We start from the raw sequence: 25,422 nt of genomic DNA, 5'->3' as shown, positions 1-25,422 counted from the left end.
CTCTGGAGGAGGATGATCCAGCATTTTTGGAAATATTATTTGTGGGCTGATAAACATTTTATGAATGTTGACCTGACCACTGCTTAGGATGAACTTGCTACTTATTTTTGCTCTTCTCTTGACCAGAGAAAAATATGAAGGTATTTCAAAGCAAATAATTTACAACTTAGACTTGTGTCAAGCTCTCTTGGCAATATCTTCGCCTCCTGAATAATTGACATTCAATATGCTTTTGTATGGCAACAGACTGGATAAAAATCCTAGAAATACTGTCAGTATGCTAATATTACTTTTAATTGCTCTTACCTGAACTTTTGGTTACCTACCTTTCAATAAGAGTTTAAGAGATCAGTCCTATGACTGATCAAAATGTCCACATTGTTTTTGCAAAATCTGAGATAATGGCTATCTTTTAAATATTTAGATAAATAAATTTGGGAGAAATAAGAGAGGCACAATACTGCTACAACTGGTTGGTTATATACTTAAGAAGTTTGCTATCTTCAAAGATGATATTGATGACTTAGAAACAGTCGCTAAAATTATTGGATATATTTATAAATAATAAAAACAGTAAAGGTTCCTAAAGGAGTCTGAGGGGTACCTAACATTAAAGACGTATGGCAAGAAAGACAACCATACTTTTCTTTGTAATTATATTTGTAAGATTGAGTATTAATATTTTCTTTTGTCAGAATATAGCTGCACCTTGGCTTAATATCTTCCCTTAAAAATGATCAATAATAATTGTTCTAGTAAGTAATAAAGGACAAAGTAGACTGCGAAAAATACCAAGGGCTTTTCTTATCTGTCTAGTACTCTTTTTGTTTGTTTGATAGTCCTTGGGAGAGAGCCCAAGGTATATAATATGTGGGAAAGTCTAATTTATTTTATTTTCCCCCAACTCTAAGTCATTTATCAAATTATTTCAGGTTGCAAATCTCAGCACTTTTCACGAACTTAGCTACTTTCTCTCTAAGACATGTCTTTGTTAAAAATGTTTAGTATGCTTTTAAAATCTATAAAATGCTTCAGATCTTAATTTATTAAAGAGGTGACACATAGGAATTCTCTCTCCACCAAACAGGGCAAGAGAATTCAAACATTTCCTGAATTACTGTGTGTCTCTCTTTAATGTGCCAGCTTTCCCTGAAAAGATCAGTAATCGCAAAGAAGAAAAAAATTCAGTCTAAGCACAAGTTCAGCACTGAGGACTTCTCCTTGGCCTGTTGACAATGCCTCGGCATGAATTCTGAGACATTTCTTATTAGGAGTCTGTCTGGATGCATTCAAGTGTTCAGTAGAAATGATTCAAGAAAATCAAGGCCAACATATACTCCGCAGAGATAGGAATTTCTAATGTCTGTGTCTCGTTGACTCTCACACTCATCATCTAAAAAAAACCAAAGTAATGAAGATTTTATTTCAGTTTATCATAATCTCTACTGTTAGGTTGTTCTGTTAATTTATTTCAGTTGGTTAAGGACATTTTATCATTGGACATTTAATTTGTACCTTTCTGTCACTAAGTGGGAAAGAGTTCCAAGGGGTCTTGCATTGATTTACTGCTGCACAAAGAAAAGCATATCATTATTTTTAATTTTCAAAGGCATGTTTTACAATGACTTTATTATGTGTTAATCAATACACAATCAAATAAAACTTGGAAATGATTTCCCACTTTTTATTTGCATCAATAACAAAAACCATTTTTGATAGTTGTTTCATGTGAAATATGTGATTCTAAATTTGCAAAATAACCCCTATCATCACACAGATTAAATATGTAGCTGTATGAATCCTTTTATTGTGGTGTATAAGAAATGTATTGCATATGTGGTTTGCGACAGTTAGTATGGTTTTGGGTGAATGATACTTGGACAAGTCAACATTTAGCTGTATTTTCTTTAACTTACTAGAAAAAGTACCATGTTTCTCTTGTATATAATGTATGAGTTTATTAGATATGTAACAGAAACATGAACCTATTAAACTCATAAAGCAAGCAGGAAAGACATTATTATTTCCATTTAACAGATTAGAACATTAAGCTCTGAGGAGTGTTTATCTAAGGCAGCAGAGCTGTTAAGTAGCAGTGCTTTTCCCTGCAGCTTCTTCCCTTCCTAGAGATCCACACTTTATACTTTTAACTTAGAATTTCATTGATTTATAATGCTGATTTTCTATACCACTCAGCTACGATTATCTTAAAATGTTTTTTGAAAAGTTTAAAATGATCCTTTCCTGTAGGTATCTGTGTTATGCACTATAGTATGGAAAAACAGGCAGATGACATGTGCTAATTACAGAAGATACTTGTAGGAATCTGTGTCAGATTTTTTAAGACCAAAACTACATTTTCCAGCTGTCCATGGGCAATTTATCCTCAAGGTCTGTCTTTCCTTTTGTTCTTAGTTAACAATTTATATTTTTCAGGGGTAAAGCTGAAGCCTGAGCTTTCTAGACCTCCAAAGCATTAGGAAATACACAGACATCTCAAGAGTGTGTTGTCTGACTAGTGATAGAATCCTGAAGTTTTATAACTAGGTGTGAAATGTCCAACGCATGTGGAAACATTCACTATTTGTATGAATATATGCTTCTTCTTCTTTTTCTTTTCTTTTTTGTTTTTGCTATTAGAATTAAGATTTCAAACAATGAAATAGTAACTGATAGAGAGTAATAGCGAGTATATGAGATGAGATAATATTCAGATAATTGTATCAGGGTTCAGTTTCAATTTAGACTCACCCTGAGTATCTACATAGTAAGACGTGTATAATACGTAATTTGAGGAATGCTAAAGTCCTATATTTTCTAAAAACATATCTGACTGGATGGATGGAGTCCCTGAGATTCCCATCAGTAGAGACACTCTTTGTGTTTAATGCATCTTCTTCTGTATCCAACCTTTACTGAATATCCACCATGCCCATGTCTCTGGCCAGTGGTAGGTATCAACGATATGATGGTAAATTAGAGTAAATCCTCTTCTAAGTAGGTTCACAGTCTAAGAAAAAAAAAAGATGTACTAATGAAGAAAATAAACAACTAGAATACAAATGATGAAATACTCATATGGGGCACTGTCGCAAGCGCCTGGAAGAGCAGTCGCCACATTTCAGTCTCTTCCTGAAAGTCAAGGGGACTTTAATCCCTCAGCAGGGCCCTACGTCCCAGCGTGATACTTGTGATGCAAGTGGGGGAACAAAATCCTGACATACAGGTTCAGACAGAGTGAATAACCCAGCTTTATTTGGGAACCAACGTCCCTCCAGAGGCCACTGCTCTGGTAAGCACAGAAGGTTATACAGAATAGAATACAATTTAATAACGAGCCAAGTCCCAGAGTCAATTGAGGTGGAGAAAGTTTCTGATCCAGAAGAGAAGACCGGGCCCACAACAGGTCTGAGTCAAGCTGGAAGTTCTTGCAAGGAAGAACTTTGGAGAGTCCCAGAGTAACGCGACTTGCACCCCGCAGAAGGTCTTAGCTGGAGGGCCCAGTCAGACTTCTCATGGCATTGCTCTGGACTTCTGCTTTTATCCTTTTTGGACTTGTTTACTTCTTAGGTGACAATCAAATGGTATTTTTTGGTTAACGTGTTTACCACTCAATTTGTTATGCTCAGTTTCAAACATAAATATAAACATGTTTAGCTTCATGTATATCCTCTACACATAAACATGTTTACTTTCACTTCACTCTTATCTGTTTCACACCTACTAGTAAACAAATTGTTTTGCAAACCTCAATCCAACAACAACCTTGTTTATAGTATATATTTTATATGCTCTATACAGGCACATAAGAATTTCTTCATAAATATTTTTTGAATCAGTAACTAAATGTAATCACTGCAATGAGGAGGGTCCATGGGATTAACATGTAATCAAAGCAAAGAAGCTAGAGAAAGCATTAAGGAAGCAACCAGAGCTTGGGCAGAGCCCTGAAGGTGAGAGAGGTCATGGACCATCCTGGTAATTGAGAGTAGAGAAGTGAGGCTGGAGAAATTGGCAAAGACAATAGCTGCCAAATGCCTTCAATGCCATGAGAAATCGAGGCTGGGTTTAGCCTGAGACAGTAAGGGTCTTGTTTTGTTTTGTTTTGTTTTGTTTTGTTTTGTTTTGTTTTTTGTCTTGTTTTGTTTCATTTAAGCAAGAGAACGAAATGTGAATATTAGATTGGAGTGAAGGGAAAGACTAAGACCAAGGAAACCAATTAGACAATTCTTAAAGTAACCTGGTCAAGAAATTATGTTATTGTTAAGTTTATCACATGTGTCTGTTTTCACTAGAGAGTCCTGGTCTGTTCCTATTAATTATTAATAGCACTTTCTTTTACAATTAAAGCATTCCTGTTAAAATAATAAATTATATGGCATCTTAACCACAACTAAAATAATGTCAATGAGGATGGAATAAATGGTTGGATTCTCAAGGTATTAAGACATTCAAATAGATAGATCTTGGATGCTTAAATAGGAAGAGTGAAATAGAGAAGTCAAGGACGAAACTAAGATATTTGATCAGCACAAGTAGATAAATTGTTAATACCATTCACCAAGCCAAGAAAGATAAGAAAATTAGACTTGGTGTGGGGAGAAGAGACGTTCATTTTAGTTTTGGAAATGGGACATTTAAAATGCTATAGAACATTCCAGTTGAGCTGTCAGGCCAACAGTTAATTATTTGGGTAAGGAGTGGTATTCAGTATTTCAGTGTTACCTGATATGGGGTCATTATGACCTACTACATAACAACCATAATATGAGAAAATTCCCCAAATTAATCAGACTAAATGGATGTATTTTGTCCTAGCTAGAGCCAAATCCCTGAGGAGAGGATAAGAGTGTAAAAAAAAAGTGGATGTTTTGAAGTGTGAGTTATTGCCTCAGAATATTATACTTTTGATGGAAGAAGGGTATAGATATAGTTACATTTTCTATGGAACGAGGGCAGAAATCAGGGGGTTCTGGAGTCTGTTAGAGAGGATTAAAGAATCATGGGTTTGAGATTGAGAAGTCAACCATTGTGAGGAAATGTTGAGATCAGACTTCACCTACTTTACATTTTCACCTGGGTTGTCCTTTAGTCAGTTAGGCAAATATAATCTAAGGATTACCAGGTAGATTTTTTTTTTCTCCCCATAATAAACTATAAAAATATTCTCCTAACTTGGCTATTGATTTTTGCTTGTTAGTAACTAGCTGTGTGATCTTAAGGAAAGTCACTTTCCATCTATATTACCTTACTTAAAAATAGAGTGTGATTGGGTGATCTGGCATCCATGTTAGATTTAAACTGGATTACTTTGTTTTGGGTCTATTTTATATTTTGCCTCCTTTTTATATTTTGTATTAAAGTCTTAGCCATTTTAAAACTTAAAAGGAAACTATTATGACCATACCATAGTCCTGGCTTATCTAGGTTGACTTTGGCAGTAAACAGTATAAATAGGAAACTAAGGAAGATTGTTTTTTTTTTTTTTTTTTTTAGGAAATTCCAAAGTGGTTTACAAATAGATGCAGGAATTTTTTGTATATTTTATTTTTCCTTTTCATATGCAGCAAAATGAAATTTGGGGGCTTTTTGAAAATGATAAAAGCTGCTTAGACTATGATCAACAAGTAGCTCCTGGGGAGAGCTACTTTCTTCTCTTGGGGTGCTTCCTTCAATCTGATATTCATTTTGGCTCAGATCTGTTGTAAATACCAGCCTGTCTCTGTGAAATGTAACTGGTGTTTGCTCTGGGCTGATGGGACAGCCATGTGCTGTTTGCTCTGTCAGTAGCTGTACCCAAGTATTCACAGCACATTATTCAGATCAGGTCACTCCAACCAGCTGTCCTAATTCCAGGTGGACTGTTGGAAATCTTTTTACTTACAGCAACAGCTGTGCCACCTGGTATCTTAAAGAGCAGTAGTTGGATGAATCAACCGTTGTTACAAATTCACTTTTTATCTGATAAACAGTCTGCATAAACTAGCATAAATGAAGATATTTCCAGCCTGTTCCATACTGAAATGACATGAACATTGAAAACCTTGTCTGTATTATGTTAAATTGGTCACTGCCAACACCTATCATTTAAGATACTGAATAAATTCTACATGCCCAAATTAGATTTATACAAGTTGCAATCCTATTTCTATATCATTTGTTTTCCACCTCTCAATATACAAACATATATATGTATACATATATACATATATACGTATATATATATTTTTTCACATTCTCACATATAGCTTGCTCTGAAGATTGTCATTGTTATTTTGAATATATAACTTCCTAAACTTGGATTATTGCTAAAGAGAAGGTTAAAATATGGAATATGTCATTATCAGCTTATTTGCAAGTAAATAGAATGACTCCAAATAACCACTAAAGAAACACTTCTAATTAGAACTCCCGTACATAATGTTTTAGTGAACAAGAATCATTCACTGATAAATACCCACGCTTGAAAAATATAAAAACAAAGCAAAAACAAGCCCACAAATGAGCTGTTAGCCTATAAAATGAAATGTTTTTGAGTGACTTAAGTAAACCTTTTCTTGTTTTAAGCTATTAATAATGTTCTTAGTGTGCATGTATGAATATATACACACACATACACACATGCACACATGTAGACACACACACTCACACACGTTCACACGGAAAGCCTAAAATTGTGATTTAAGTAAGTCTTTACCAATAGTACAAAAGGAAACATATTATACCCAGGCCAAGGCATAGCATTTCAAATTGTAAAGTAATTGCATTCGAATTCAGAATGTTTATAGTTTTCTCTCATTCTCAATTCAAACTTGCCCTATAAGTTATGTTTTTAAACTATTTCTGTAAATCCCCATATATGCTCTTATTATATTGATAGATAGATATAAACACTATAAAGGTAAAAATATATCAACTGACTAGAAGCATATATATATATATATATATATACACACATATATATATACATATATATGCATATATACATATATGTGTGTATATATATATATATATATATACATATATATAAAATCACTGGCTTTTATATCTAGAATATTTACATAGCACACTCCTTCTCTATGAAAGGCAATCTGTCTTATAAATAAAGTATCATTTTAATAAACTCTGTTTTTAATTAATCTGCGTATGGATAGCTTTAACCTATAGTTTTTAATATTATTAGGGTATTATTTTCATCTAATAAACTTATAGCCTATTGGATTAAAAAAATGATATTTGTTTGGTCTTATAAACAAGCTCTATAAATTTACTTCAAGAGTACATCAGTGTGTATTTCAATTGAAAAGAAATGTCATAGTGGTTAAGGCCAATGCTTTTGGCTATAGAAAAAAAGTGTTTTTTTTTTCCTGGAAAACATAAAAAATGTACTTTGAAAACTCTTAAACTGACTTTTTATCATTTATTAAATGCTAATTTGAAGCTGTAATGTATAATGGGATATACATTAGGTAGGGACTCATGTATAGTATAGACAGTTTCTAGTACTGTTCAGTCATGTGACTTTCAAAATTAACGTGACCTCCATCTGTAAATGAAATGAAATGTTTAAAATATATAATTTTATTTCAAAATTGTATTTTAGTCACCATCCAAACATAATCTTTCCTCCCAAAACATACAATTACATATCACATATAAGCAGATATTCCGTTTAGAAAAAAGGGGAAAAACGTGATTGATATACTTTGAAAAGATTTATGCAAGGAAATTTATAAGAAGTTTTTGCTTTAATACTAATCACATCTTGCAATATTTCACAATTGATTTTGTGGGCTGAAGGCAGAATATTCATTTTACATACAAATAATGTGATAGTCAGAAGTGATCTTTTTCTTTATCTGTATTATAGGCCCATTCCTCCTTTCAGAGTTAAATAAACTGAGGGCCCAAAAGATTTTAAGAAATAGTTAAACCCTACATGGCTTAGTGGCAAAACATTTAACAATACAACCCTAGAGATAGAAGGACCTCATGTGACCAATTGTTCCAAATCTATAGAATTCTTGTCTTCAAAAGATTCCTGACCTCAATACATTGCTTATGTACTAAGAAGTCTATATTAAATAACATTCATGATGTTGGAAAACAACAACAACAACAACAACAATAAATCCATTTAAGCAGAGAGACAGACAACTTCAAGACTTCACTTGAAAATTTAGCCTTCCCAAGAATTTGGACATAGTCAATGCTAAATAATTTCATTTTGACGCTTAAAACAAAGACATTGCATTCTTTGCATTCCCTTCATTTATCAACAGAGCCATTCCTTCTATAACTGAAAATAACTATTGGGGGATCTTTAAGAACCTCCTAGAAGTTACCCTCCTTAGATTTACAACTAAATGTGTTAATTAGTAGCTAAGTGATAATTAGAAAATGGTTCGACTATCACAACATGTGCGTGAAAAGAAATAAAAACATGCAAAAGTAAGTTGCCGGAAACAACAAACAAAACGTTTAGAACTTGCACCAGGATGAAGAGATATAAATTCTATGTGATTACTAATCTCAGCAAAGGTGACAAAATTCTTATTGCTTATCTTGAATGAAGCTAAGCAATGTTGGCACTAATTTAAAATCATGTTTCTTTGTAATTTGTTTTTGACTGTGGTAATAGTTCTTTGAATTCATTATATAGTGTGAACAGAGACTTACAGAAGAAAAGTATAAAGTGAAAAATTTTCGGCTTCATTTTATTGACTCATCTAACCATGAATTTTTTTAAAGGGGAATATCCTCTTGTTCTAGGATGTTTGGAAAGGGTATAGGAATGGCTGCCTGGAAATACAATAGCTTGCTTACCCTTAGTCAAACAGGAAAAGAAATTTATTGACTAAGCCCTGGACTAGGAACAATAAATCCATAAGCAAGAGTGCTGTCAGGGAAAATCTTTGTGCTCTCCAGTTGTGCAAACCATTTCCTCCTGCTTCAGGGCTGGCTTTGCTCTTGTTCATCCTAAATATGCACTATGATTTTAGCATCAACAAGAAGAAATTGTTAAGAAATAATATGTATTTTCCATATATATATACATATATATATAGATATATATTTATATCTATATATTAACACTCAACATTCTACTTATAGTTTCCTTTCAGCTGAAGTCCTGTAGTCAATTAAAATTCAAATAAGCTGAGGGGCAATGCTGTAAAGCATTATCAGTATTTTATAGCTAAGGCTAGTGAGTTTTTCAAATTCTTCCTTGAGATTAGTGTTTCACAAGAAAGTAAAAGCATGAGAACTTACGTGAAAAAAAGTGTTCAGGTACTATGCAGGGGCAGGGGGAGGACAAAGATAGGAGAAAATAGAAATGCTGAAGTCAAAAGCTACATGTGGCATAATGCAAGGGTAATAGATTCAGACAACCATCTATGATTTTGTGAACATGGGAAGAACTTTTAATTTCCCTGATCCTCAGTTTTCTCATCTATAAAATGAGAGTCATGATTCTTAATAATATTTACCTTCAAAGTTTATAAGAATAAATAAAACCTAAAATAGTGTGTGGCATATTATAGGAACATGATACACGTTAATTTCCCTTCATTTATCAATTTTCCTAAGAGTAGTCATATATTCATCTATGAAACAAAATATACATTATAATTAAGTGGACTTCGAGAACTGACTTAGAGTTTTTAATATTTATAAAAGGCACCATGTCCATATAATTTGTAAAGTCTATTGACTCCCATTCATATTTACTGATACCATTCATAGCTTCACTTTAATAAAAATTATTTTCAGTAATAAAATAGATGAGACATATGAGAAAGATTAGATGTTCTAGGGTTAATGAAAAGTGGACAAAGGATGAGAGCCAAAGTTAATATTTCTTCAGCTGGATCATAGGATCATTATATCTCTTTGTTTACTTATCTATGTATTTACTATAGTATTATGAATTATTATGTATTTTATTTATTATTGTATCATTATTATTAATTTTGTTGTGTGTGTAAAGTAATAAGTTAGTTTCTTTATAAACAGTATCCCACATAATCAAACCAAATAGATAAATGAATACATTAATAAATAAATACATACATAAATAGACAAAAGATATTTTGTGTAGTGTGTGTGTGTGTGTGTGTGTGTGTGTGTGTGTCTAAGCCAGCTGCCTAGATTCAATAGGCTTATCCCAGCCCTTACTGATGTTTGGTACATGGACACATTTTGTTTGTCTTCTTCTGGTTGCTGTATGAAAAATGAAGATTTTAAATCGAGATGTCTCAAACACTGGTATATTGAACTCAGTTGTGAAAAAGATAGTTACAGTCATGCATCAGGAATTGTACATAATGCAAAAAACATTTTCTCTATCAGCTACCTGACCTGTGGAAATGTAAAAATGCCTATCAGAGTGTTAAGAATATGTGTCAGGGAGGATAAAAGGATGAGTACCCTTAATAGTTACTATGTGGAAGTGTCTGGGTAATAAATTAGTGCTGATGGATTAGCAACATCTTAGAGACACAGTCTATTTTAGTTAAAAAGATTTGGAATGTTTCTTGGCCCTCCCTAGAAACTTTAATTATATAGTTAATATTGACAGTAACAATTATCTGAAGATTAAGAAAAAAAAGTGTTTCTCGTTAAGTACATGTTTAATTTAGGTATTGTTGTATGTTTCCTAAGAAGATAGATTTGTATGATATTTCTTAAAAAAATATCCTAAGACACAGTCCATCTTGCTAATTTAATATTTGTTAGAGACAATATTAAATACTACAGTATTTTAATTAAAACAATAAATATGAGAAATACAGTGCATGTGAAAAGACAAAGGTTCAAATCTTTATCATTCAACTGAAAATTTTAGGACATGATATGTAAAAGTGCCTTTAACACTATATTTGATATATTTGCTGACATTTGCCTTCTCTGTAACCTCTGACATTTGAGTCCAAGTTAATCGTACAGTGTCCTAGTGAAATGGCAACAAAATTAAACTCGACTCTCTCCATCACCTTTACAAATCCCCCCACCAGGAAAAAAATCTGTATCACCTGCCAGTTCATAACCCACCTCCTTCTATCTCCATCCTGCTGACAGTAAATCCCTTCACCAGCTAATTGCACAGATGCACCCAGCGCTGCTTCCTGAAGGTCTGCGTAGCTGGGCTTTGATGGACAGCAGAAAGTGGCACAATGAAAAAACAAAAGCCTTTTAACCGAGAGTACTCCTTTGTTCTGCTTAGAACTTTAAGGTCACTCCAGCTCATTCTGACTGTGAGGATCTTAATTTTTACTCAACCAATTTACTTGCAGCTGTCATTCTTTCCAATATTAAAGTTCAGCTCTTCAAGTGTGGGGATCTGGAGGGCGGGCTGGGGAGGGAATGAGAAGAGCTTGTTACAGACTAAAAACAGCAAAAACAAGTAAAATCTGGCTTGGCTCTCAAGTACAAAAAGTTATTTTCAAAGCCTATAAATTATGACATAGTGATTAACATGTAATTTAAATATATTTAAACAACAATTATACCACATTTCCAGCCCAGCTAATTGGCCTCACAGATGTTCCCTTGTAGCTGCATTGCCCTTCCAGGGGGAAATGAATAAGGTGCTTTTTATCATGGAAAACAGGAAAAGAAAAAAAAAAAAAAAGGAGGATACAGAAACATAAAAAGCAACCGATAGCCTTAAAAAAACGATGAATGCTGAAGGGGCTTTGCTTAGCATTTCTCCCCCCTCCCATGTTAATGCTAGAAAAAGCATTTAAAACTAGAAAAAGCATGAAGATATTCCTTTTACTACGATGGTATCTGGCAGTATATCCAGATAGAGTTGGCAGGTTGCTGAAAGAAAGATGCCTCAAAGCAGGGACAGCGGATGCATTCTAATATGGCATGCCCTCACTTCCTGTCTTGGAACAGACTAACTGCAAGAGGTCTAGTTATTTTTAATATAACACCTTTACAACTGAAGGCGGTCTAGCCCAGATAATGAATATAGATAATAAAGTATTTCCTGATGAGGAATGACTTGTGAGTTATTCCTTTGATCATTTATCTCTCAATTTTACAAAATGCAAAATATGCATCAATTCAGGCTGTTTCCTCTGTTGTAATGCTAGTCAAATATTACCTACTACAGCTCTTAGAAAGTAAGCGGTTAAAGGAACACTGGTAATTACTAATATTTTGTTATACTTTATTTTCTGATGTGCTATCATAGAATTGAAATAAATTCACTCCAGTCTCATTTCCCTCTTGCCTTTTCTTGTTATAATCCCAGGTAATGTTTGATAATACAGTAAAAGTTGCAAAAGGACAGTGATCATGTCTCTCTTAGTGTATCATGATACCTCCAGCATCTACCACGGTTCCTATGCTTTCCTTGTAGAGAGTTAATAAATATTTGTTAAATGCTTGCTAAATAATCAGGGTTTAATGATAAAGTAAGGCCACGGTTTATAATATGATAAAGTCCTATTAGGCAGTTATATTTCTCGTACCATCCTTCAAATTTGCATATCACAGGACTATATAGAAAATACCTTTCTCAAATTGTATGAATCATGTATTTGATTTCATTTTTTTCTAAAAAATACAAAATACACCAATATTTAAGGTAATGTGGAGAACAGGGAAGCATTTTAAAATGCCTCTTTGATGAGTAGCTTTGGCATTTTGATTGCTTGACTTAAAAAATCCAATTTAGCAGATGTGAATATTTAAATTTTAGATATACTCTACATTTGTGCAGAGCTATCAAAGTTCATTTATATACATTATCTTCCTCTGTCTTCACTAAGGATAAGGTAGAGAGGCCAATGGTGAAAATGGGGGTCTGAGGTGTTTCATGATGGACCACATCGCTTGTAATAGGGACTGGCGCTCAGAGTTTCTAACAAATCATAAGAAAGTCTGTCTATTGTACAATACCACCTCCTATGTGTTGCACTTTAATTATATCTCTAACTTTCCATGTCATAACCTTCAATGCGCTGTTAGTAATGTTATTAGAAAAGGAAAGAGATAAGTATTTTCTATGCCATCCTATAAGCAACAGTCATGGGGAAGTTAAAATGTAAACTCACTGTTCAGCACTTAGAGCTTCAGAATGTTTCCCTTGATTAGTACAACAGACTAAGTTAATTACAGAAATCCTATTATCCAGTTGTTATTAGTTTACATTAAACGGTTCATCTGCATGGGACCATATTCTTCTTGGATTGTTTTATGAACTTCTAAATTTTAAAAAAAGCATTTACCAGGAGTAATATTTAGCCACATTTCATAGATGTTTCAAGATATTATTGTCCTTGAGGTTGACTTTAGTTATCTCTGTTCACTCAAAGACAGAATGTAGAGAATAAAAACAAATCAATTGTTTTTTATCTGCACTATTATCTACCTAGAAAAGTGTCTGGTATATAGACAGTAGGTTCTTAAAAAATGTGTTTAATGAATGAATATATAGTATGTAATTTTTTTATTACGAGTTTGTTTCAATACCACCCCTCTACTTACCTTAAAGAACATTGCATTTAATGTTTTATCATATTTTTATATCTACTTTTACTTAGCCCATATGCTGGAGTTTGATACTAAGAATATATCTTTTTGTTTTCTCTTAACTGAAATCTGATTTTAACTGATTCTAAATAAATGAAAGTAATGTATATAAAGCATGTTTTCAGGAAAGGAATTGATTTTCCAAGATTTTTTGTTGCTTCTTAAAAAAAAAAAAAAGTAAAAGTAAAACTGAAGAGAAAATAATATGTACCTTTTTATAAGGAGAGGCTAAGAGTTGATCCTTTGCTGAAATGATGGAAAATAAATGTAACTTATTCCAAGCCAATTGAAAACCACTTCTACCTTTTTCGAGATAAGTTTCTTCTGAGAAGAGTTACTTCTGTGGTGTGGAGCCATTTCAGTCATGGAACATGTAACGAAGGAAACTGTTCCTCCTTTACAACTATATTTAACCATTTACTGTTTCTCCCTTTCTTCTAGGATAAATCAGAGGAATATTCATTGTCAATTTAATTTTTAATCCATTTACAAATTTTACTTTTTAATATAATTTTCCTTCCCAGGGATTGAATTAAATCATTTAATATCTTCCAAACACATAAATAAACTCACTTGCAGTCAGAATGCATAAAATTTTACTATTTAGCAAGCTTCACTGTTGTGCATGTTTTCCCCTTTGGTTCATACAACTCATGTGGCTTTTCTTTTTCTTTCTTTTTGTTTTTTCACTCATGTTACCTCTTATTATATCCATCATTCCATTTTTCTTTCCTATTAGAGTGAAATTGGACACAGCCCTCCTCCCGCCTACACCCCCATGTCAGGAGTAAGTATTTCACAATCAACCTTCATCTTTTAGGATTTTTGGTCTTTGCCTGCCGTGTTTCCTCCTCTGTCTCCCCATAATTTCCTCATTTTGCCTTTGCCAACAGTGAGTTAAGAATGTGCTGTAGATTGTGTAGCTGCCTTTGTAGATGTCCTCTTTCCGTAGATAAGCCATAATTGAGATATCATGCATCAACAATAGCTTTCAATTTTTATCTGAAGGATTTAGCTGGGCTCATCAATTATGCTTCTGGGTAAGGAGGTTATCTTTACTTCCATGATTATAGGCTGTGTGCTGAAAAGTCAGAATGTCAATGATAAGTCTCCAGTTAGGTACTGGAGACTCAAAGCCGTAGGAACTACAAAATAGAATGCAATAAGGAAATATCACCTTTCAGTGCCATCACTGTGCTTCTGTTCTTCATGGCAACTGTTTATAATTAATGATGTTACTATTTGTCATGAAAATTCATTTTGAATTTTATATAAAAATAGGCAATTGTGGGGGAAAAACATGAAATACTTTTGTATTAGGTCATGTGGTTGGTTCTTATTAAAATCAAAATATGTATTTTCAAATTGTTTTTCCATGGTTTAAGAAAAATTAGAATTTTAGGTGTTTTATTTTAATCTGTAACTCAAATCCATTAGCCATTAGGGAAAATAAGCTCAATAAAAAAAGCTGACTTTTCCCTGAATGGCAAGCTTCCATATCCCTTTGGTTATTAACATTCATTGTTTTACAACTAATCCTAACAATAACTTCTGTCCAAATGTGTCTCCAATATTGACAGAACCAGTTTGTATACCGAGATGGGGGTTTTGCTGCAGAACAAGGGGTGCCCGTGCCATACAGAGCTACAACCAGCACTATCCCAGAAGCTCCAGTTGCTCAAGGGGCTACAGCCGAGATTTTTGATGACTCCTGCTGCAATGGCACCCTACACAAGCCAGTGGCACCCCACGTCCAAGAGGATAGCAGCACCCAGAGGTACAGCGCTGACCCCACAGTGTTTGCCCCAGAACGGAGCCCACGAGGAGAGCTGGATGAAGAAGGTTACATGACCCCTATGCGAGACAAACCCAAACAAGGTACAATCAGGATGTTCAGAAATGATTGGCACTTGACATTCACACCCATCCAAATAAGCAAAGTTTAGAAGGAATATTGCCAAACCACTGGACTATGTAACATTTCCATCCAGAAAAGACCTCTGCTGCAGCTACTTATGCTATACTGCAGCATTCACATCAGTTATGGGCTTTTCAGAACCCATATGCTCCTGAAGGAGGAGCATTTTAACAAGATTCTCAGGTTCTCTGAAACATAGTCAAGTCTGAGAAGCACTAACCTAAACATATCTTTATTGAAATAGCTGAATGAAGTTGCATATCACACAATTTCAGAACCATTATCTTATTCAACTTACTGTAGAAATCATAAAGACTGGTATTGCTGACAACAGTGTCCAAAGCTTTTAATGGCACCAATGAAAGATTTAGTTGATTCACTAAAATGGTGTCATTTAAATGACCTAGTTTATTACTGGAAATTATGATTTCTTACATGACATATCTCAAAAATTAAAGTTCTAACCCCACATATAATTATATGTGTACCATCATGTCTTGAAAATATTCATAGTTGGTGGTTTTACAAAGCACAGCAATGACATTACAGTAGTTCCCTCTTATTCAACAGTTTTGCTTTCAGCAGTTTCAGTTACCTATGGTGAATGGCAGTCTGAAAATATTAAACGGAAAATTTCAGAAATAAACAATTCATAAGTTTTCAAGTATGAGCCATTCTGAGTAGCATGATGAAATCTCATGCCATGCCATTCTGTCCCACTTGGATGTTTATCCATGTTGTATAAACTATCTGCTCATTAGTCACTTAGAAGCCATCCGGGTTATCAGATTGACTGTCTGGGTATGACAGTGCTTGTGTTCAAGTCATTCTTATTTTACTTAATAACGGCGGAAAAGTGCAAGATGGTGGTGCTGATGATTCATATGCCAAAGAAAAGCCATAAAGTACTTTCTTTAAATGAAAAGGTATGCAAGTGTAGGGAAAAAAAACAACATAGTATTTATAGGATTCCATACTATCAACAGGTTAAGGCATCCACTGGGGGACTTGGAACATGTCCCTCGTGGATGAAGGGCACTTCTGTACAAAGTTAGTAGTAGAAATGTTAAGCACTCTAATCAAATAACATTTCAATTTTGAAAGAGCGTCTTTTCTTCTACGTTAACAGCATCACAAAAAGGAGAAGATGCATAATTATTATTAAAAACTGATGATCGTGTCTTACAGTCCAGTGTCAACAGTAAACTATATTTTAATATTTTGTATAAGGGCTTATTATGTCCTTTAATATATAGTTATGTTCACTTTTATCAAATATGATTTAGAGACCCTTAAATATGTATTGTAAATACCTATTAAAGTAGATTAATCTCTCTCTTTCTCTATCTCTCCTTTTATATAATGTTTATGTTGTAATATGTGATGTTTAGAATAGCCCAGTAGTGACACAAATGTAGGCTTTGAGAAAATTTGTGAGATCCTCTTGAAAGTAGAATACTCTCTGGGAAGATTCTCAAATCAACCGCAAAGTTATTCTTGTGTATATAATTACATGGCTACCCAGGTTTGCATTATGATCATAAGTAGTTTGCCTTGAGAAGAGATCACGTAAGACATCTAAGAAAAAGGTAAATCAGCCATATACACGCACTTAGAGCGTCTCCATATTTTGTTTCTAAAAAGTAAGAGACCCAAGTTTCTGAAGGTTGTCCTACTCTAGTCTAGTTCTCAGAAAGTAGATAATTTTAGTATAGGCATTCCTATATTTTTAATTAAGAAGTTCAGGAATCTGATAAGGCAAAACAAATTCTGGCTCCCTTATAAGGTTTTTAACCATTTTTTTCCTTAAAATGGCAGTAGATTTGAGACCCTTTCAAATTAAAAGTTTTTATGAAGTGTAGAGTTCACCCTACTCCTCCTGTATACACAATAATATAAACAGTGCAATACAACAAGATAATTACTCACTAGGAATTAGAAGATCTGAATTCTAGTTCATTACTAATTGTATCCTTCATGCTTCATTGAATCTGCTTTCCGTCTATAAAGCTGGAAAAAATATAGCTTACACTTCCTTTATAACAGGATTAATGCAAGGATGAAATGATAGTGCCCTGTAAGTTATTGAACTGTAATTCATTTATATGATGGTGAGATACCCATTACTATCTTTTAATTTGCACATGAAGCTAAATATTTAACTATATCTGGTCGACCTATATCCAGGGAACAATAGCGCTGAGTTGATGAGTGTTTCTCTCTACATGTCAATTCACTTATAAGGGATAGAAAGTTTATTTCAGAATGATGGCGTTTCAACAAACAGTTGTGCCGTTTCCCTACCCCAACACCAAAATAGGAGTAGTTAAAGTATCATTTGTGTATATACTAAAAGAGAGGACAAAAAGAATATCTACTATATATGTGTGTGTGTGTGTGTGTGTGTGTGTGTGTGTGTGTGTGTATATATATATATATATATATATATTTATATATATGGCCATATTATAGACAGAGGGATGGAATTAAACTTGAAGAGAGAAGCACTAATTAGCAGTATTTTTTAAAATTTCTGTTCTAATACCTATTCTAGATAAATTTATTGGATTGAATCATGCAAAATGACCACTGTATGATCATTTTCAATGTATAAAATAGTGATATTACATATGATTCAAACTCATTATTTGCTATTTTGTGATTATGATTAGCCACAGGAAATTGTTCTAATTATACTTTATTGTTAAGCATATGTTGTGAAGCATGTTAGATATCTATCAAATTTGTTCTATTAGTTGAGTTTTTTCTTAGATGTTTCCTTTCCTATGTATTAAGCTTTCTGGGGAACATCTGTCATCAAATCCTTGTTACCTATATAGACATCACAGTAAAGCATACAGACTAAAAATGGTATTTCTTCACTTCAGCTATCCATCTTGTCATGGAATTAAACCACGGACATTTTGATTTTCCAATATTCAAAAATTACTATTTCTCTACATTTAAAGGTTTTGACATTTAACCCTGATAAGTTATTTTATATTCCAACAAAGTTTATTGACTTTTAGAAAACAGAAACATTTAAAAAACTGCCCCCCCAATATAGAAAAGTCAAGTGCAGTGAAAAGGAAACAGGAAGAACGTAAGGGACAAGAACTCTGATCCTGGCCTTGTTGGTGTCTTGTTTGATCATTAACATTTTAGGCACACTTACTCCTTTTTTAATTTTTTTATGGCTGTACTAATCCACAAAATATTTCTTGTGTGAATTCATAAAAACAAATCCCAGGCTCTATTGTTCTGGACAAACAAGCTAGCCATTCAGGGTACCCTTGGTCTGATTATCATTTTCCGGAAAGTCGATGTTAACTGATATTTTTTATATTCCGTCAGAATATCTGAACCCTGTGGAGGAGAACCCTTTTGTTTCTCGGAGAAAAAATGGAGACCTTCAAGCTTTGGATAATCCCGAATATCACAATGCTTCCAACGGTCCGCCCAAGGCAGAGGATGAGTACATGAATGAGCCACTGTACCTCAACACCTTCGCCAGCGCCTTGGGGAATGCTGAGTACCTGAAGAACAACATACTGTCCGTGCAGGAGAAGGCCAAGAAAGCGTTCGACAACCCTGATTACTGGAACCACAGCCTGCCACCTCGCAGCACACTTCAGCACCCAGACTACCTGCAGGAGTACAGCACAAAATATTTTTATAAACAAAATGGACGAATTCGGCCTATTGTGGCAGAGAATCCTGAATACCTCTCTGAGTTCTCGCTGAAGCCAGGCACTGTGCTGCCGCCTCCACCCTACAGACACCGAAACACTGTGGTGTAAACTCAATAATGGTTTTAAGGTGGAAAGACATGCCCACTCCAATTGCCCTGCCACCTCTCTTTCTCTTATGGTCTTCCTTCTATTCCCAAGGCCAGTAGTTTTGAAACTTCCCATGGGAAGATATAGAGATGCAATGATAGTTCTGTGCTTATCTAACTTGAACACTAGAGGGAAGGACTGAGAGAAAGACAGGAAAAACCACACTGTTTCTTCATTTCTCTGCATGGGTTGGTGAGGAGACTGGAACAGCGAGAGAAGGACCAGAAAAATATAAGGCAGTACCGTCCGCTGTCAAACTAGTTCTCAACTTTTTTGTTTTTCCTCTTTTTAATCTTTTTTCTATTTTTTTTTAAATGCAAAGTCTTTGAAAGACCCATGCTATCTGTTCCGATCTGCAGGAACTGACGTGTACAGTTTCAGCATCCCTGGAAGTCCTAATAAAGTTTCCATTAGAATAAAAGGATAACCTTTTCTATAACATGTGATAGTAACTGAGATTGAGAATCCAATTTCTTTCTCCAACAGTTTCTATCCTGACAAGCAAGAATGGACAAATCAGCTTTCATTAATTTAAAACCTGCATCAAAGCTATAACTAATAATTATGTTTGGAGGGCTTTCTTGTTTTTTCTTTTCTTTTTTTGCCCCCCTTTGTTCTGTCCATTTGTATTACTTCTTTCCTATTTTTGCATTTAATTTGCAATTGCAAAGACTGTTACATCTAAGCTTCTTATGTGTTGCTATAAATTGACTGAATTTTAAAAAGAAATATTTTAATATAGTGAGATGGCTGCTATTTTAAATATACAGTCTAAAATTAGAAGTGGAGGCCAAGATATTAATTAAATGTAGCATCAAATTTAACTTTAGTGTTTTACGCTATTGAATACGTACCCCCCCCATTCCTTTACATTCTTTAATGTTTTCTTCTCTTCCATAAATGGCAGTACTTGATAAGCAGTTGGTAATGTTCAAGTAGGAGGGAAACTAGAGACAATTTTCTGTGGTTCATGAAAACTACTGACATTTTCAGGGGTGAGCCAATGGGAAATCCATTGAACTGGAAGAAACACACTGGATTGGGTATGTCTGCCTGGCATATACTCAGAAATGTAGTTTGCACTTAAGCTATAATTTTATTTGTTCTCTTTCTGAACTCCCTTTTGGATTTTGAATGAATCAATATGGAAGCAACCAGCAAAAGAACTAACTTGAGTACATTTTTTTTTTTTTAAAGAGCTAAGGTAAAGAAAGACTGGAAATGCCAAAACAAGCAAATTAGAACTTTGGAATGGTATCCAGGGATTATGTTGAGAGGGCCAGCACATTATTCACATGTGACATCACATTTGTTATTTGTAAGCTGTCCAATTTGTATACTGCATATTAAGGACTGCAAGTAAAGATTAGCTTGAATTCCATGGGATTTCTAGTATGATACTCTATTTATATTAAGTGGAAGGTAACTCTTTGCACATAAATTAGTATAATAAAAAGAAATACACAAACATTCACAGCTTATAGATAGGTCCTTGAGTCAGACATTGTAAATAAACGTGAAAAATCTTCTCATATAATTATTTTAATATCCAATATACTAATCTTTTGATACTTTATATAAGAATTCTTTTTCTTCAAACACAACATCCTAGTTCTAGATCCATTTTTATTATGTATCATTTGAAAAGAATACCTGCTGAGTTAAGATGAACAATGGGAACAAATGGTAGGAATGAGAGTCTCCAGGAAACGGAAACCTCAGGTCAGTAATTAGGAAAACTGGATATAAGTCTCGCTTGTCTAGGATCAAATTTGAATCTATTACCTAATATATACATTTTTTCCATTGGTAAAACAGAGGTTAGAGAAAGAAATGCAAAGAAATCTGTGTTTCTGCCTATTTTGAAAAAGTAAATCCATCCATCCACTCAACTCCTTTATTTTTTCCAACTGATATTTATTTAGAGTCTACTAAACACACTGTGTTATATGGGGGAATACCCAGGTAAATGTAATACTACTCCTAACTTAAAAATTTTACTTATTTGGAATTATATTTGAATTCCTCCATAAGTTCAAAGAATAAGATATGGACTTTTTGTGATCAGTTATTATAAAATCAGCTGTTTGTTAAAAGATCTCCAGTGAACTCAGTTAGAATATGAATTAAACATCCTGAAGATTACTGAAGGTGACATATAAAATAGTTTCAATGTTATCATCTGAACACAAACTGATCTAGTAGAATATTGCATCATTGGCTTGTTAGCCTATCTGGATTCTAACTTGATCATTAAATCAATGGTTGATGTTGGTCTTTGGCCAAGAACCTTGAAGGCATTGGGGTTGGTGTTGTCCTAAATTATGAGAAGTGATGTAAGCTAAAAGAGTGAGGAATAGCAAGGGGGTGATTTGTGAGATCCCTTCTAGTAAAGTTCAACCATGAACTTCCCAAGGTTGAAGATACAGAATGAGTCAGGGCCCACAGCCTACCTAACAGCTCAGAGCTCTCCTACCTATTCAGAGGAGTGTCCAGGAAAAGGAGACCTCACATCAATACTTATGAAAATTTGGATATAAGCCTCCTCTTCTGGATAAATCCATTCCAACTCATCACTGATAGCACACTTATTGGATACTAGAACTTCTGATTTATGATATTCATATGTTTCTATTGTGATATGGAAAGCACAATCATTTATTTTGAAAAAGGAACTTTTTTTCCCCCGTTAAATTACTAGAAATGCATTCAGCGAATGTAGTCTTCATTCTAAGAACACAAGACCTTTACATAACCCTTACATAACAGGTAATCTCCCATTACTAACTGGAGATAGATGCAAGTATAATCCAAAATGTCTCAAAATGTTTCACAAGAGCTCCCTTTTACTATTCCTTTTTCATTGATTTATGTAGTACATATTTGATTTCAGTAGTTTTAGGGTTTCTCTTTTGTTTTATTTTTGTCCCCTTAGGAAAATACATTTCAGAATGTGTGAGAGGGAGCAAAAAAAAAAAAAAAAAAAAAGAGTTTCTAAAAGGCTAAGTAGAGCCTCCAAAGTGTATCAGAATATCAGATTCCAGAGGTGAGAGATACCAGTGCAAATATTCAGAATCAGTTAAGTAATTTGAGAAAAATTAATATCAAAATTATACAGACTTTTTTTTTTAATCACCCAATTTTGTAGTTTATACCTATCTTGGGGAGTCTTATTTTCGGGTATTGAAAAAGAAGTAACTAAATGGTCGTTTAAAGAAGCAGTTCTTAGGGAGGTGAGAAAAGATGTCTCTAAACCAGGGTAAACTCAGAACCACAAAGCATCCTGTACCAAGAAGAGGTGCGTGGACTGCTGAGCAGCAATTGGCTTTCTGAATATTAGTAGCACAGGTTAGGATAAGAGTTTTTTCTCAAGTGATAATCTTAAAATAGCATTAAAAAAAGAAATAATGCAATACTCTAATTATATTAAAAAGACACAAACTAAAAATATGAGATTTTTCTTAGTAGATAGAGAATGACTGAATATTGGTAGCTTAAGAGAAGACATAGTGTTCTTCTAAGCGTTATAATGTGTGTGTTAATACCTTGTAAAGGCAGGACATGGCATGGAGATCGTGCATATTCCCAATGCCAAGTACAAACCAGTAGGGACTGTGAGGTTCTGCTGCTACATGAAGTTGGAGGAGCTATGAACGTGCTTCTTAAAGTGTCAAGGGTGAAAAGAAAAATAAAATTGTTTAAGCCTGACAGGGAAGGATGTAAATATAAGTTTTTGAGAGCTATCTAAACTTTATTTCAAAACTTGAATTATTCATCCATCTATAAATGTTGATTATTTAACTAGTGTATGTAGTTCATAAGGTAATAGAAAAGGTGATCACGAAAGCATGTATATAACTGAGCAAAACCATGATAATGCTGTAAGATGTAGATTTAGTTAGGTTATCAAACATTAAATAATTTTAATACTATTAAATAAATTAAACTAGAAAATTAACCACAAAATATAATGTAACAAAATAAAATGCAGGATGTGAAAATGTAGGATGGATTTTGCATAGTAAAAACATAAGTTTGTCATTTAAAATTGTTATTCGTTAGGTTTAACTGAAAGTAGGCACATACAGAGAGCTGGTTCCACTTCTGAAAACTTGCTTTAAAGCATTATAATTAATTTGTTCTTCATTCTCTTATTCCTTTATCATACTTTAATTGTATTAAGTGTAAAGAGAATTTTTTCAAATCTGTTTTGCAAACACCACCCTGTATAGGTTACGGGCAAATATGTTACTCATGACGTTAAGTAAGAGGTCTTCATAATGAACTAAGGGAAATGTAAGTGCTCTATTACCTTATGCAGAGACAAAGAATGAATGGTGCCATTTGGTAAACAAACAAAATACATTTAACTTGTGACACGTTCTTTCTTTTTCCACGATACCTCCCATTTCCAAAGACAAAACCGAGGAATTAGTTAACAATATTCTGATAAATAAATGCTAAATAAACCAAGCATTTCAAACTGCTGTATCTCCATTATTTTGGACTCCAGCTATTAATTAGTCTGATGCTTTTTAATAGGGTCAATGATAAACCCATGAGCATAAGCTACTAGTTGTTAAAAACGCCAAATAAATTTCCCTTCTTTATATGCCATGGACAGAGAATTCTGCTGTGCCTCTCTTTGTATATAAGGATTTTGACAGACAGCCTTGTATCCACGTAGACACATGAAGGCAGACTTATGTTTCCTGATTGTCATTTGCTTAAGAACGAATAACGTATAGAAGTAGATTGGGTGTGATTTAACAATTACAGTGTCAGTGGAGACCTCAATATTACTGATATGACAATGGGGCCAGCTTTTATATTTCTGGGTAACATTAATATTTTTCTGATCCCAGAGATGCCTTTGAAAGATGAGTTCTCTCTACAGTTGCAAATAGGAAGCTGTTCTGGGCACCGTATTGGGTCAGAAACACCTGGTGTTTGTGTGGACAAATGGCTTTTAACACCATGGCTGCTTTGTTCTTTTTATTAAAAGAAAATTCTCCATAAAATAGTAGAAATTTTAGATGCTATATTGAAGTCCCCATAATTTTGGAGAGGTGCAAAAAAATGTAGGATGTTTCACTTTTGCAGACCCCCGCCTCAACATTTCCCAGCCAGGTGATACTTTGGGCATAAGAAAATGCTTTTCTAGTCACGAACTGGAAAGACTGAAGCCGCAATGTCATGGGGGTATTCATGTGCATCCCCTGGAAAATACTCTTTGACAGTCGGTTTTACAAGTAAGTAATTATCTTGTTAGAAATCACAGAAAAATGTATTTCTCTTTGGACCTTAGAAAATGATACCACCCTTATTTCTTTTCCTATTGGCACACCTGCCTCCATTCTCTTCACTTTTCTACCACTCTAGCTCAGAGTGGTCCTCTGGATGCTGTACCTCTCTTAAGCCATAGTGGATCTCTGAGGTCCCACACCCTGCTTTGTGAAATAATGACTTAACCTCTGCCCTCAAATGCTTGACTTTTCCATAAAAGATTCTAGCAATTTGGACATTATTTGAATTACTTCTCAAATAAATTACTGCACAGAGTATACTTTATGATATTACAATGATGTTTTTCCATGAAGATCAGTTCCTTTACTATGTTCTTCTCTGTAAGAATTGCGAGTCAGCCCTGCAATGAATTTTGAAACTCATATATGTGCACATGCCCTTGGTATGTCTTAGATTGAATGTTTTCATAAAAACCTGACATATAACTAAGAATTTAGTTTTGCCAGCAAATTAACTTATTTATTTATCTTATTTTATTTCTGATCACAAATATTTTATAGCTGCTGTATTTTTTTTTCACAAATGAAGAGTCTTATTATCATGAAGGTAAAGGCTACCCAGCTTTGAGAACCAGCTACAATCCTTTATTGGTTCATTCATCCATCAAAGAAATATATAATAAGTGCAGTTTTGCTGTAATGAAAATCCATGTTGTCTAATAATAGGGTGCCATTTTTTCTCTATTTTGCTCTCCAAGGATGTTTTCCTTTCAATGCTCAAATAAGTTTTACCCATATCATGAGAAGTGGTTATATTTGTACAAATATACAAATATAAGAAAACAAACTTTCATACCTGTAGGCAATAGTT

General features: G+C 33.9%; 1 protein-coding gene across 4 annotated transcripts in view; it reads left to right on the top strand.

Annotated features, from left to right (window-relative positions):
* ERBB4 (erb-b2 receptor tyrosine kinase 4) overlaps positions 1–22,272 on the top strand; it is a 1,057,350-nt gene extending 1,035,078 nt beyond the window's left edge. For 3 of the 4 annotated variants that reach the window (XM_081052778.1, XM_081052779.1, XM_081052777.1), the window contains 3 exons: positions 14,288–14,335; positions 15,129–15,426; positions 18,821–22,272. In XM_081052778.1, the coding sequence (XP_080908904.1) occupies positions 14,288–14,335; positions 15,129–15,426; positions 18,821–19,266 (792 nt within the window). In that variant the 3' untranslated portion in view covers positions 19,267–22,272. The remainder of the gene's footprint in view (positions 1–14,287; positions 14,336–15,128; positions 15,427–18,820) is intronic. The other variant, XM_081052780.1, reaches the window with a different exon arrangement.
* The last annotated feature ends 3,150 nt before the right edge of the window (positions 22,273–25,422 follow it).

The sequence above is a fragment of the Rhinolophus hipposideros genome (genome assembly GCF_964194185.1).
Source record: "Rhinolophus hipposideros genome assembly, chromosome: 6".
NCBI classification, from domain to species: Eukaryota; Metazoa; Chordata; class Mammalia; order Chiroptera; family Rhinolophidae; genus Rhinolophus; species Rhinolophus hipposideros.
The sequence above is the reverse complement of the archived record's forward strand: the minus strand, read 5'-3'. Positions and strand labels throughout refer to the sequence as shown.